At 39.8% G+C, this 13,932-nt stretch overlaps 1 protein-coding gene across 1 annotated transcript in view; it reads left to right on the top strand.

The window, feature by feature from the left end:
• LOC126482057 (transmembrane channel-like protein) overlaps nucleotides 1-13,932 on the top strand; it is a 167,372-nt gene that overhangs the window by 77,167 nt on the left and 76,273 nt on the right. The window contains exon 7 of the mRNA XM_050106033.1: nucleotides 13,390-13,578. Within this exon, the coding sequence (XP_049961990.1) occupies nucleotides 13,390-13,578 (189 nt within the window). The remainder of the gene's footprint in view (nucleotides 1-13,389; nucleotides 13,579-13,932) is intronic.

Here is a 13,932-nt window from a genome sequence, read left to right as displayed (position 1 = left end):
GTTCATTTTGAGTTGGACCTCACGCCAAGTTGCCAAGTAGCTAAAACATAGCACCTAATACAAAGGTTTGTCATGAAGAAAAAATTTAAAATCAAGAAGCACCTTGTGTACATGCCTATGTCCATATACGAGAGTGAGTCAAATGAAAACCTTAAATATTTTTTAAAATATTATTTATTGCGCAGAAATGGTACAAAAGGTGTCTCACTTTTCAACATAATGTCATTCACGCTCAATGCAAGTCCTCCAGCGCTTACAAAGTGCGTAAATTCCTTTAGAAAAAAATTCTTTTGGTAGTCCGCACAACCACTCATGCACAGCGTGGCGTACCTCTTCATCAGAACGGAACTTCTTTCCTCCCATTACGTCTCTGAGTGGTCCAAACATATGGAAATCACTTGGTGATGAGGAATGGCGCCATTCTTTGCTCGCTCTCTTCGCTTCCGGTTGGTGGAAGTGAATCCAGGTTTCATCCCCAGTAACGATTCTTGCAAGGAAGTCATCACCTTCTCGTCCAAAGCGCCGATGAAGTTCTTCACAAGCATCAACACGTCGTTCTCTCATTTCAGGAGTCAGCTGCCGTGGCACACATCTTGCAGACACTTTGTGAAACTGGAGCACATCATGCACAATGTCGTGTGCTGACCCATGACATCTGTAAACATGCTGCAATGTGTTTCAGTATCACTCGGCGATTTTCCGTCACTATGGCTTCAACCGCTGCAATGAGTGATGATCCCAAAACAATGAAACATTATAAAAACTACTGTGCTATATTAAGAAAAGTCATTAAAAAGTCCAGAAGCATGTGCATTATGTCTGAGATTAGCGCATCTGATAACAAAATTAAAACAATTTGGAATATTGTGAAAAGGGAAACAGGGCAACCGAGAGCCCAGGAAGACTGTATTTCTATCAAACACAATGAAAAGTTTGTTAACAGCTTTATCCAAAATTCTTGAAAAAATAATGTATTCAAGAGTAGCATCACATCTAACAAAATGTCAGTTTGGTTTTCAGAAAGTCTATATATGCTTTCACTGATCAAATATTAAATGGAATGAATAACCGAACATCACCCATTGGGATATTTTGTGATCTCTCAAAGGCCTCTGAGTGTGTGAATCATGAAATTCTTCTAGACAAGCTTCAGTATTGTGGTATAAGTGGGACAGTGCACAAATGGTTTAATTCATACTGAATTGGAAGAATGCAGAAGGTTGAAATTAACAGTACAGAGTCCTCTAACTGGAGAGGTATGAAGAATGGTGATGCACAGCGTTTCGTCTTGGGTCCCTTATTCTTCTTAATATATGTTAACGACTTGCCACTCTATATTCATGAAGATGCAAAGTTAGTTCTTTTTGCTGATGATACAAGTATATTAATGACACCCACGAAGCAAGAACCAGCTGAGGATATTTCAAATAATGTCTTTCAGAAAATTATTAAGTGGTTCTCTGCAAATGGACTCTCACTAAATTTTGAGAAAACACAGTTTATACAATTCTGTACAGTAAATGGTATAACACCATTGATAAATATAGGCTATGAACGGAAGTCTGTTGCTAAGGTAGAATACTCAAAATTTCTGGTTGTGTGCATTGATGAGAATTGGAAGAAACACATCGATGATCTGCTGAAATGGCTGAGTTCAGCTACTTATGCTATTAAGGTTATTGAAAATTATGGTAATAAACATATCAGTAAATTAGCCTACGATGCCTATTTTCATTCACTGCTTTCATATGGCAATATTTTGGGTAATCCGTCATTAAGAGAGAAAACATTCATTGCACAAAAGCGTGTAATCAGAATAATAGCTGGAGCCCACCCAAGATCACGTTGCAGACATTTATTTAAGGAACTCGGGATATTCACAGTACCTTCGCAATACATATATTCACTTACGAAATTTGTCATTAACAACCCATCCCAATTCAAAAATAACAGCGAAGTGCATATCTACCTGGGTTCCCGGGTTCAATTCCCGGCGGGGTCAGGGATTTTCTCTGCCTCGTGATGACTGGGTGTTGTGTGATGTCCTTAGTGTTAGTTAGGTTTAAGTAGTTCTAAGTTCTAGGGGACTGATGACCATAGATGTTAAGTCCCATAGTGCTCAGAGCCTTTTTTTTGCATAGCTACAACACCAGAAGAAAGGATGATATTCACTATTCTGGATTAAATCTCACTTTGGCACAGAAAGAGGTAAATTATGTTGCCACAAAAAACTTTGGTCATTGGCCAAATCGTATTAAAAGTCTGACGATAGCCAACCAACATTTAAAAGCAAATTAAAAGAATTTCTGAATGACAACTCCTTCTACTCAATAGATGAATTCTTAGATATGAGGTAGTAACTATAAAAAAATTAATTAATTATTTTGTGTAAAGAAAACCTATGTTAAAGTGACACATTCCACACCATTACGAAATGTCGCATTCATGATCTATGGAACAAGGATTAATGTATGTATGTATGTAATGTATGTATATATGTGTTAGGGTAGAGAGTCTCTTCCTTTGACTCTTGTGACACACACTGACATTCGTAAGTATGTACCTACTTCTCTATCTCAAAAATGACATATAACAGTATGGTAAAATTGACTTGTGCTACATATAGTTTTGACACTGCAATTTCGATTGAAATTTCATTTGTCTTTTCTTTAATTAACGTTGATCAACACTTATGGAAATAACAAAAACCTTAAGAGCATTACTTTTTTTAAGTAATGAAATGTTAAGCTAGGTGGATTGTGGGAGGAGGATATTGTGTATGTGTGTGTGCTTTTGTGTGTATGTGTGTGTGTGGGTGTGTGTGTGTGTGTGAGAGAGAGAGAGAGAGAGAGAGAGAGTGAGTGAGTGCGCGCATGTGTGTGTGTGTGTGTGTGTGTGTGTGTGTGTGTGTGTGTGTGTGTGTGTGTGTGTGTGCATGTGTGTGTGTGTGTGTGTGCGCACTAGAAGGAGACAGAGCGTTCAGTAGGAGTGCCAATGTGGGAGAGTGACGGGGGGGGGGGGGAGAGGGGGAGGGATATCTTTTTTGTGAGTTATTTAGTTTCTCAAGTGTAATGATTCTTTCCAATTTTGTAAAAATGGGTTATTTGCTAAATATTTTTACTCACTTAAGTAGGTATGGGGTGATTTATTGTTATGGATGAAAATCTCTGATTGTTTCAGGATGTCCATTTTTATCCCTTTGTTTCTAATGTGTGAGATATGGAGGTTTGTTTTTATGTTTGTAACTGAATGACTGTTTTGTGGTAAGTGGCCTTCAATACTAGATTTACTTAAACACTGTGCATCTGTGTCTTCTCTGTGTTCTTTGTGCCGAATTTCAAAGTTTCGTCATGTTTGCCCCATGTAGTAGCAGGATCATTTATATATACCAGAGATGCAAAAAGGTGCCTTGGCTGTTTTGGTGTTATAAATTATATTGTTTTGTATTTTGTTGGTTGTGTGGCATCTTATTTTGATTTTTTTATGGTTTAAATAGTTTTGCAAGTTGGTATGAGATATTACCAAGGAATGGCATGGAGATATATTTAGTTTCTTCTGCTACTCAGGGCTCCGTTGTTGATGCTGTTTTGTATGGTATTTATCTTTTCATCTAATTTGTCAACTATAGATGGGTCATAAGCATTGTCGTGTGCTATTGTTTTCAAAATGTTTAATTCTCTGGTTTTTACATCAGGTTCAGCATGAATTTTGTGTGCCCAGTTGAGTGATAATCTAAAACACGTTAGTTTGTGTTGCTTTTGGTTGCATAAGTGTTGTTTATAATGACATCTGATGGGTAGGTTTTCTATAAATTTAGAATTTGTGTCTGTTGTTGTGAAAGGTTTCGTTTAGGTTAAGAAAATTTAATTACTTATTGTGTTTGGTGTCCAAGTGTAAGTTGTATTTTGGGATGTATTTTATTAATGTTCTCAGCTAAGCTTTCTATTTCAGTAGTTTTCTCATTGTGTGGGTTGAAGGTGTCATCAACATAACGTTTATAATAAATGATCCTGTCGTTTTCAAGCTTGTTCACTTTGAAACATTTGGCTTCTAGATTATTAATATAGGTGTAAACTAGCAAGCCATCTACGCTATTCACCATTGGTAGACCATCCTTCTGAGTATAGATTTTGTTGTTAAAGAAAAAATAGTTATGTGGTAGCGCCAGCTCAAGCAGATCCATTAGTTCATAGATTTCTACATTGCTTAACTTTTTGTGTTGCAACAAGTTGTCTTTCATAAAACAGAGTGTTTGTGTTATAGGTATATCGGTGTAGAGGTTAATTATGTCTTGGGATGTAAACTTTGCTGTACTAGGTATGGAAATATCTTTGTTGCTGTTAATCAACTCTTAACTTCTTTACAGAGTAGTCGGTTTCAAATGTGTTTGGTTTTTTAAGGGTTTCATGACCTTTTTTTTTAGATATTTTGTACGCACAGCTGTTTATTGACTTGACTAATAAGTGTATGAGATAGCATTGTTTATGAATCTCAGACTATGATCTGAGCTTTGGAGCTGTAGGGTCCATTGTTATGCAGTAGTCAGCTTCAGTGGATATTAGGAGGAAATGACAGTTTATCAGATTCTAATTCAGTTATGTTGTTATTTTTGAAAAATTCTCAAGTTTTGTTAATGTACTCTAATTCATTCATTATTACAGCTGTATTGTTTTGCGTGCCTTAACAACAGGAGCATTATTGTTAGTTAGTTTTTTATTGATTAGCTTCATCATTACACTTAAAAAACTAAATAACTCACAAAAAGACCCCCTTGTCTCTCTCTCTCTCTCTCTCTCTCTCTCTCTCTCTCTCTCATCTTCCCACATTGACACCCCCCCTCATCACTCTCTCCCTCCCTCAAGTGCAAAACACACACACACCACACACACACACACACACACACACACACACACACACACACACATATATATATATATATATATATATATATATATATATATACAGCTTAACGTTTGATTATTTTTTAAAGAAAAGTAATGTTCTGATATTTATTGTTAATTTCATATGTGTTGATCAATCTTAATTAAACCAAAGACAAATGAAATGTCAATCTAACTTGCAGTGCTAAAACTGTAGCTGTAATATTTTCCAAACTCATTGTTTAATAGATTTTATAAATAGCACATGTGAATATTGTCTTATTACTGCATGTTGTTTTTGGAATAGAGAAATAGGCACATACTTACAGAACCCGTGTGTATTACAAGAGCTGAAGAAAGAGACTCTCTGCGCTACCACAAACTTTACAGAAGCTCTCGGTCGGGCACACAGTTTTAATCTACCAGGAAGTTTCATATCAGCGCACACTCTGCTGCATAGTGAAAATCTCATTCTGGAAACATCCCCCAGGCTGTGGCTATGCCATGTCTGCGCAGTATCCTTTCTTTCAGGAGTGCTAGTTCTGCAAGGTTCGCAGGAGAGTTTCTGTAAAGTTTGGAAGGTAGGAGACGAGGTACTGGCAGAAGTAAAGCTGTGAGCACCGGGCGTGAGTCGTGCTTCGGTAGCTCAGATGGTAGAGCACTTGCCCGCGAAAGGCAAAGGTCCCGAGTTCGAGTCTCGGTCGGACACACAGTTTTAATCTGTCAGGAAGTTTCATATCAGCGCACACTCCGCTGCAGAGTGAAAATCTCATTCTGGGAACATTCATTATGTTTTCCATAATACTGTGTACACCAACATCCAGCCAATGAATACTAACAACTGTAAATAATGCAACAAAATCAATCTCATAACGTAAATAATTCTTGCCACACTAAGCGCTTACATGTTTCGTTTATACATCTTTCTACAGCTACACGACTCCCACACTGCTGCAGACATTCAATAAATATTTATCACCTGATGATTAGTCGCTAACCGATTAGGAACTGGTAATGAGATGGCAAAAAAATTGAAAAAGAAAAAAAAGGCGGCTGGTTGCAGTAATTTCAGGAAACCTTTCTTCATCGAAGTCGCAGTGATCCTCATCCATAATGGATGGAAGTTTTACTGTCTTTGTGAGATAGGGATCACAAAAACTGGTCAGATGATTTGTGTCTTATTTGGCTATTAGAAGAGAATAAAGCACATAAAAGTCTTCCCACGTTAAATATTTTCTGTGAGAAGAGGAAGACCATGAAAACATCTAAGATTACGGCGGCCCTGCATGCCCCAACGCATCAGCAACAGAAGAATCTGTGGAAAAAAGCGAAAGAAAAATTACGAACGATAACCGAATCACTATCAGCTAAGTCACCGATGACGTTGGTATATCAATGGCTCATGAAAGTTTTTCGGATATATGCATGTCTGAAGGAGCAGAACACTGCCTTTGAAGATTCACAGCTTTGGATATCGTGAAATGAATTTACATTTTGTGAATATCCCATGGATGGACTTATATGTCACGTAGTTGTAATCTAGATGCTCACACACTCTTGAAACTAAGCATAGAAAGACAAATGTTACTATGTATCGTCATTTTAGCCCTGATAGGCGCGCTTGTATCATTAATGGGACAGTGTCTGTGTTTATGCAGTAACTGCATTTAATACAATAAAATGGTTCAAATGGCCCTGAGCACTATGGGACTTAACATCTATGGTCATCAGTCCCCTATAACTTAGAACTACTTAAACCTAACTAAACTAAGGACATTACACAACACCCAGTCATCATTTTAACACAATACACTCGTCTTCTCGATGCATGCATAATAATAACCACGACGCGCCCATTTTTCCCACGATTCTATTCGGCACGCCACTTTTAAATCTAACTGACTTTAACTTTCTTAATCAGCTAACACTGTTTCGTCACAGCGCAATGTGAGCTACATTTTTCCTTTCCCTTTCTTCTGTCCTTATACTGTACATTGGTAAATTTAAACATTTTTCACATCGAAACTCTTACATTCCTGTTTTGTAAGTTATTTAAATATTCATTATATCACTATGTACAATGTTTGGTTACGTTTACTGTGTCAGTTTCAAATACCACTAAAAAACGGCTTCACTACGAAGGCCTTTGAATGTGAATTGAAATAAAGTACTTTCAGCAACTGGAACGGTTACTCATCAATCAAATTTTTTTTGTTTGAAAAATGTTTATTCACCAGACAAAGTAACAATGCTGGCACTGAATTACAGGTGTTGGTGGTCGTATTAACCAGGTAACATAACTCGTATCTGAACTGTAGAAATAGTTTTCTGAAATCCCGCAGAAGTAATATAATCTAAAGATGATGATAACAGATACCGGTGATTCAGTGCAATGATTGCAATTTTCTTCAGTTGAATTAACAGTTATGAATCAAACAGACAAAGAATAACCAAACATGGTAGACTTCTCAGTCGAGGAATGTTATCGTGCTTTACAACGTAAAACTGATATTCACAAAAGCTACACCTGCTTCGCTGTATACGAGGGCATTCTCAAAAGTAATGCCCCCGCATCATTCATGTGAAAATTCTTAAAGCTTTTTAAATAAAATATGCTTTATTAACATTCTGCATCTTATGTCTATCTATTTGCAGCACTCTGCTGCTAGAGGACTACGACTTGTAGATTGTAACATAGCGGTCTGTAACGTTAACTAAGGTGGTGCGTAAGAAACAATGTGCTGTAATCGAGTTGCGGATTCGATGAGTTAGTCCACACGTGGAACACCCTCTACATCAGCATAACAGTGACAGACCACACACGAACGCTGCGACATATGCAACAATCCGACGCCTTGGATTCACTGTCATCGATCAGCCTCCATACAGTCCCGGCCTGGCCCCATCCGATTTTCGTCTGTTCCCAGAACTCAAATAACACCTTCGAGGACTTCACTTTGATGGTGATGAAGCGGCGCGAATAGGGGCGAGGTTGTGGCTGTATCAACAAAGTCAAACATCCTAGTGACGGCATCAACAAACTTGTCTCTCGTTAGAAGAAACGCGTCCGTCGGCAAGGTAACTACGTTAAGAAATAATTATCTAGACAAGAAAAATAAATATGTAGAATGTTTTATTTAAATGACTTTAAGTGTTTTCGCATAAAAAATCGGGGGCATCGCATTTCGTCACGCTCTCGTATATACCGACGCAGGCGTAGATTATGTGAATATCAGTTTTACATTGTAGAGCACGATAACGTATCTCGATGGAGAAGTCTACCGTTTTGTTGTCATCATCTTCAGTTATACTGCTTCTGTGGCATTATACTAAACAACTGCTGCAGTTCAAATAAATGTTTTACATGACCATCAAAACCAGCAAATTAGTGCCTGAATTGTTACTTTGTCTGATGAATAAATTCTTTTAAAACAAAAAATTATCGATGAATAATGGCTCCGGTTGCCAAAAAGTGCTTCAGTCCGCGACCAAAGGCTTTCGTATTGAAGCTGTATTCTAGTGGTATCTGAAAGTGGCATTTTAAGTGTAATCAAATGTTGTACATAATAATAAAATGAATTTTTAAATTATTTACAAAACAGAAATGTAGGAGTTTGGACGTGATACTTTAACTTTACACAGGTAAAGCCCGTCTCACACGGAGCAAGATTCGCTGTAAGTTTCCTTGCTGGCTCGCGCGGCGGCTACCTTGCGGGCGACGTCGTCTGCTAGCGGGCTACCTTGCTGGGAACCTTGTAAGATTTCCAGGATAGGTCCGGTGCTATTTTTCTTGCAAGGTTCCCTGCGTGTTACCTGCGTTGGCCAATCATGAGGCGTTTCGTTTGTGACGTCAGACGCGGAAAGGTTGGGCGGGAAGCCTTTGTTGATAGTCGCTTTTCTGCTGTTGTGAGGTGCGGTAGGAAGTTCTTATAATTATTAAATAATGGCACCGCGCTGGTCCAAGGAAGCGATTGAAGCATTGATATGTACTTATGGGGAAGAACAGTGTCTGTACGTCGTGAAAAGCGCAAACTATTATAATAAACACTTGCGTGCAGAGACACTCGAAAGAGTTGCAAATACTAATACATCCATTCGTATGAAATTTGCAAAGGATGTACGATCTTCTATCCTATAAAATAAAGTCGTATATAACAGTCATTATTGGTATATTTATAAAATCAAACAGTAATGAAATGGTGATACTTTTCAAACAAAAGTAGGTGTCATGCGAATTAACCTCAACTCTTTATGAAGCATGGAGAGCACACCTTTTTCCAGCGTTTCTCCTCTTAATACAGTTTTTCGCCCATTCTTTCTTTCTTCTTCTCTCATTAGCATGCATTTCTGCATCGTTTAGCACCAAATCAGCTAATAACGCCAGTTTGCTCTGAACATCTGTACCTGAAGCAGCCATCTTCGTTCAACATGCAGCCTATCACAACACAACTAGCTGCCGATCTTGCACCGTGGGAGAGCTTCGGCATGGAAGATAGCCGGCTCCTTTGCCTGCAAGCCGGCAGGCATGCACGCCATCTCGCCAACTTGCGGCGAACCTTGCTCCGTGTGAGACGGGCTTAACAGTATAGGAACATTAGAAAGAGAAAACAAAATTATAGCTGAAAGTGCGCTGCGAAGAAGAAGAGTCAGCTATTTAAGAAAGTGAAGGACAGATTTAAAAGCGGTGAGCCCAATATCGTCGCAGAGCAAAATGTGCGCGTCGTGATTATTAAACCTGTACACTTTGATAAATTAAAATTATTGGCTTGCCTTCATATTAAAAGGAATTATATTTCGACATGTTAAAAAATTTTAATTGCGTGCTTCACCAATTCGAACGTAAAAGTAGTAGTTTAAATTCAATTAAATTCCTAAATTTTTACAGAGGACGGTGCGTCCACCTAAAGCTTAAAGTTACGTCTTCTAGCGTTAAACAGAAGGAGCTGTACAAGTCGCCGGCGTGTCATGGACGCGATGTGGACTAGTGACAAGACAAGTGCATGTTCAGCAATGCCTGAACGCAGCTACGGAATTGTGAAGCGCCTTTGAAGAAAGTTATCAACAAAGCGGCGGCACGTTTCCAGGAAACTGGTGTTTGTTAGTGTACACAGTTTGTTGAGGCTCATTTCCACGAATTTTTGCAAGTGGACGTTAATTTCCTACGCATTTGGCCTTAAAGTATCCCTTCCTCGTATGAGGAATTAGAAACTGTATAGTTTTCAATCATGATATGCCCTTCCTCTTCCAATATTATTGGGCACACCACTCAAATTTTCCCGACATTGACTTTCTTAATCATTAGATACTGCTTTACTATAGCACAATGTAAGACATATGTATACATTTTTCTTTTTTGTTTGCTTACAGTCTACATGTGTAAATATAAAGTTTTTCACTTTGGAACTCGAACAGTTCTGTTTTTTAAGATAAATATTCATTGTATCATAATGTACAAGGACTGGTTGCATTTGCACTTTCTGTCTTAAATTCTATTAGAAAACAGCTTAAGGGAGAAAGCCGATACTGTTCATGTATAAAATTAATAGCTTTTCACGAACTGGAGCGGTTGTTCATAAATTCAGTACACAGTCGCCGAGCATTGAAATGTTTGCTACGTGATGATATGCATTCGGATTATAAAAATGGATGTATGTGTGTGTGTGTGTGTGTGTGTGTGTGTGTGTGTGTGTGTGTGTGTGTGTGGTTCAAATGGCTCTGAGCACTATGGGACTCAACTGCTGTGGTCATAAGTCCCCTAGAACTTAGAACTACTTAAACCTAACTAACCTAAGGACATCACACACATCCATGCCCGAGGCAGGATTCGAACCTGCGATCGTAGCGGTCGTGCGGTTCCAGACTGTAGCGCCTTTAACCGCTCGGCCACTCGGGCCGGCTGTGTGTGTGTGTGTGTGTGTGTGTGTGTGTGTGTGTGTGTGTGTGTGTGTGTACAAGTGTCCCCTATTGTCAGGCAACAATCATCGCTGTGGAGGTAAAAACCATCTACGTATCGTAGTTCAGAAGATATGACGTCATAAACATTGAGATGAGTGAAAAACTGCTGCATTGTGCATGGCTTTTCTTCTAACTCTATTCGCAACATATTTAGCTGGTAGTACCAACATACGCTGCTGAATGTACCTACAAAAGTATACCATTGTAGGACACATAGATGAGCAGATATGTCTTCGTAAACAATGACATGCATGAAAAATTCCCACATCATGCATGAAGTTATAATATATACATTCTTTATAACGAAGACACTCCTCCAGTTGAGTCAAGGAAATCTCTGACGCCTGCCAGTAGTTTTGATAGCTATCAACTGCGAAGAGCAAACGGCTGTAGGCGAAAATTGTAGCTGGCCATAGAGCTATGAAGAGTCTTCGGCACAGAGAGGTTTGCAAAGTCGCGTTGTAGACATTCGAAGCAGCTGCGCTCAGCGTACAGAAAGTGCCCGACTTCATGTTTCTTAAACTGAATACTGTAATTACACATTTGTACATCGCGCATATTTCTTTGTACGACAGTTCCATAATTTCGAAGGCGTTTTCACGAATACATGAAAATGAAATTTTTTTTATGCTTCACTACAAACCCAGTTCATTTTTTGTTTTCGTTCCTAATAGAAGACTGACAAAATGAATACGCGAGAAATGTCCATTTGTCCGCTAAGCGATTATAAACCCATATAAACACGGTTTTGGTATACGAGGTGCGACAATAAAACAATGAGACTGATGTGAAGAAAAATGCTGCTTACCGTTTTAGTCAAGTTTAGCGTCGTCTCCTTCAAAGTAGTTCCATTCTGATTGCACACACTGTTTCCAGCGCTTCTGCCATTGATGATAACATTTCTGGAACTCATCTTCTGTAATATCGTTCAAGACCTTCGTCACAGCTTTTTGGACATCTTGTGTTTTTTGAAAATGGTGTCCCTTGACCGCCGTTTTGACTCTTGGAAATAGAAAAAATCGCGCGGAGTGATATCTGATGAATAAAGTGGCTGTGGTAGTACTGAAGTTTGTTTTGAGGTTAAAAATTGCTGTACTGACAGAGCCGTATGGGATGGTGCATTATCGTGATGCAGAATCCAGTTATTAGCAATGTTGGCACGGACACGAAGAACTATTTTACAAAGTCGTTCTAAAATTTCTTTGTAGTAATATTGGTTAACTGTATGTCCAGGAGGCACCCACTCTTTATGAACAATTCCCTTGGAATCAAAGAAGCAGGCAAGCATGCATTTCACTTTTGACTTTGATATGCGAGCTTTTTTTGGTCTGGGTGATGCGTTTGAGCAGCATTGCGAACTTTGGCGTTTTGTCTCTGGATCGTACTGAAAAAAACCAACTTTCATCGCCAGTGATAACACAGCTCAACAATTCTGGATTGATTTCCGTTTGCTCTAACAGATCGGCTGCCACATTATTCCGTGTTTCTCGCTGTTGAGGTGTGAGATTTTTTGGGACCATTTTTGCACAAATCTTTCTCATACCAAGCTCTTCAGTTATTATTAGACGAACCGTTCAAATGGTTCCAATGGCTCTGAGCACTATGGGACTTAACATCTGTGGGCATCAGTCCCCTAGAACTTAGAACTACTTAAACCTAACTAACCTAAGGACATCACACACATCCATGCCCGAGGCAGGATTCGAACCTGCGACAGCGGTCGCGCGGTTCCGGACTGAGCGCCTAGAAAGACGAACCGTTTCTCGATTAGTGTTCAGTTCTTCTGCAATCATTTTCACGGATAATCTTCCATCAGATCGCAAGAGTTCACGTACCCTGGCCAAGTTGACATCCGTCCGTGGGGTTGATGGTCGTCCCCTGCGGTCTTCTGTGCGGCTGGTCCCGGCGGAGGTTCGAGTACTCACTCGGGCCTGGGTGTGTGTGTGTTTGCCCTTAGGATAATTTAGGTTAAGTAGTGTGTAAGCTTAGGGACTGATGACCTTAGCAGTTAAGTCCCATAAGGTTTCACACACACACACACACACACACACACACACACTGTGGTCTTCATCTTCAACATTCGTTCTGCCTTCACTAAACATTTTATGCCAACGAAAAACGTGAGCCCTTGATACAACCTCCTCTCCAAAAGCCTTCTGAAGCTTATCATAAGTTGTCGCGTTTTCACCCAATTTAATGCAAAAAGAAATGACATACCGTTGCGCAGTATTATGCGGTTCCATTTCCGTGACGAGAGATACAAACATGTGTTAACTTATTACAGTACAACTCACGACTGAGCAGTTGCATCGATGTGCCGCTTGGACTAGAAACAGCTTATAGACCAAGGTCAAAGATATTGTGCCTACGCAAGCCTGCAGGGTTGCCACATCTTGCAGAGAAAATCAGTCTCATTGCTTTATTGTCGCACCTCGTACATACTGCCAACAGTACAACGTTGTGCAGTTCACAGGTCTAAAATAAAAGTAGCACGGCGCCGGAGCTGTGTGTGAGCAGAGTGGAGTATGGGAGGTGTCTGGCTGTCTCTGTGCAGCGGTGGCAGCACACCCGGCGCGAGCTGGACAACCTGATGAACGCGCTGATCCCGTGGGAGCTGCGCATCAAGCAGATCGAGTCGCACTTCGGCTCCGTGGTGGCCTCCTACTTCACCTTCCTGCGCTGGCTCTTCTGGGTCAACCTCGTCATCACCGTGCTGCTGGTCGCCTTCGTCGCCATTCCAGAGGTGAGCGCAGCGCGGCGCGACATTCGTCAGAGCTATCAGCGTGCCCATCTGTCGAATTGTAATGCTGTAATGTGACTGGTCTGCTGCTCCTGGAAACAAATACCGTGTGGTTTCAAGTAAACTTTCCTTATTTAACACGCTATAACGCGAAAACTAGTTATGAGAACCAAACTTGGTAACATTATTGTCAAGGACATGGGAAGGAGAAATAATGCAGAATCAATTCAACTGAAACACTTTTAATGTGCTGCAATGGTACATCATACTATTACATACCTGTACCATTACTGCTACAAAAGGGGCTCAATATGGCGCCCATCAGTGCCCAGAAGAATCTGAAAGCTCAGTATCGCA

This window comes from Schistocerca serialis, chromosome 5 (genome assembly GCF_023864345.2).
Source record: "Schistocerca serialis cubense isolate TAMUIC-IGC-003099 chromosome 5, iqSchSeri2.2, whole genome shotgun sequence".
NCBI lineage: Eukaryota > Metazoa > Arthropoda > Insecta > Orthoptera > Acrididae > Schistocerca > Schistocerca serialis.
This window is presented reverse-complemented; position numbering and strand designations above follow the sequence as displayed.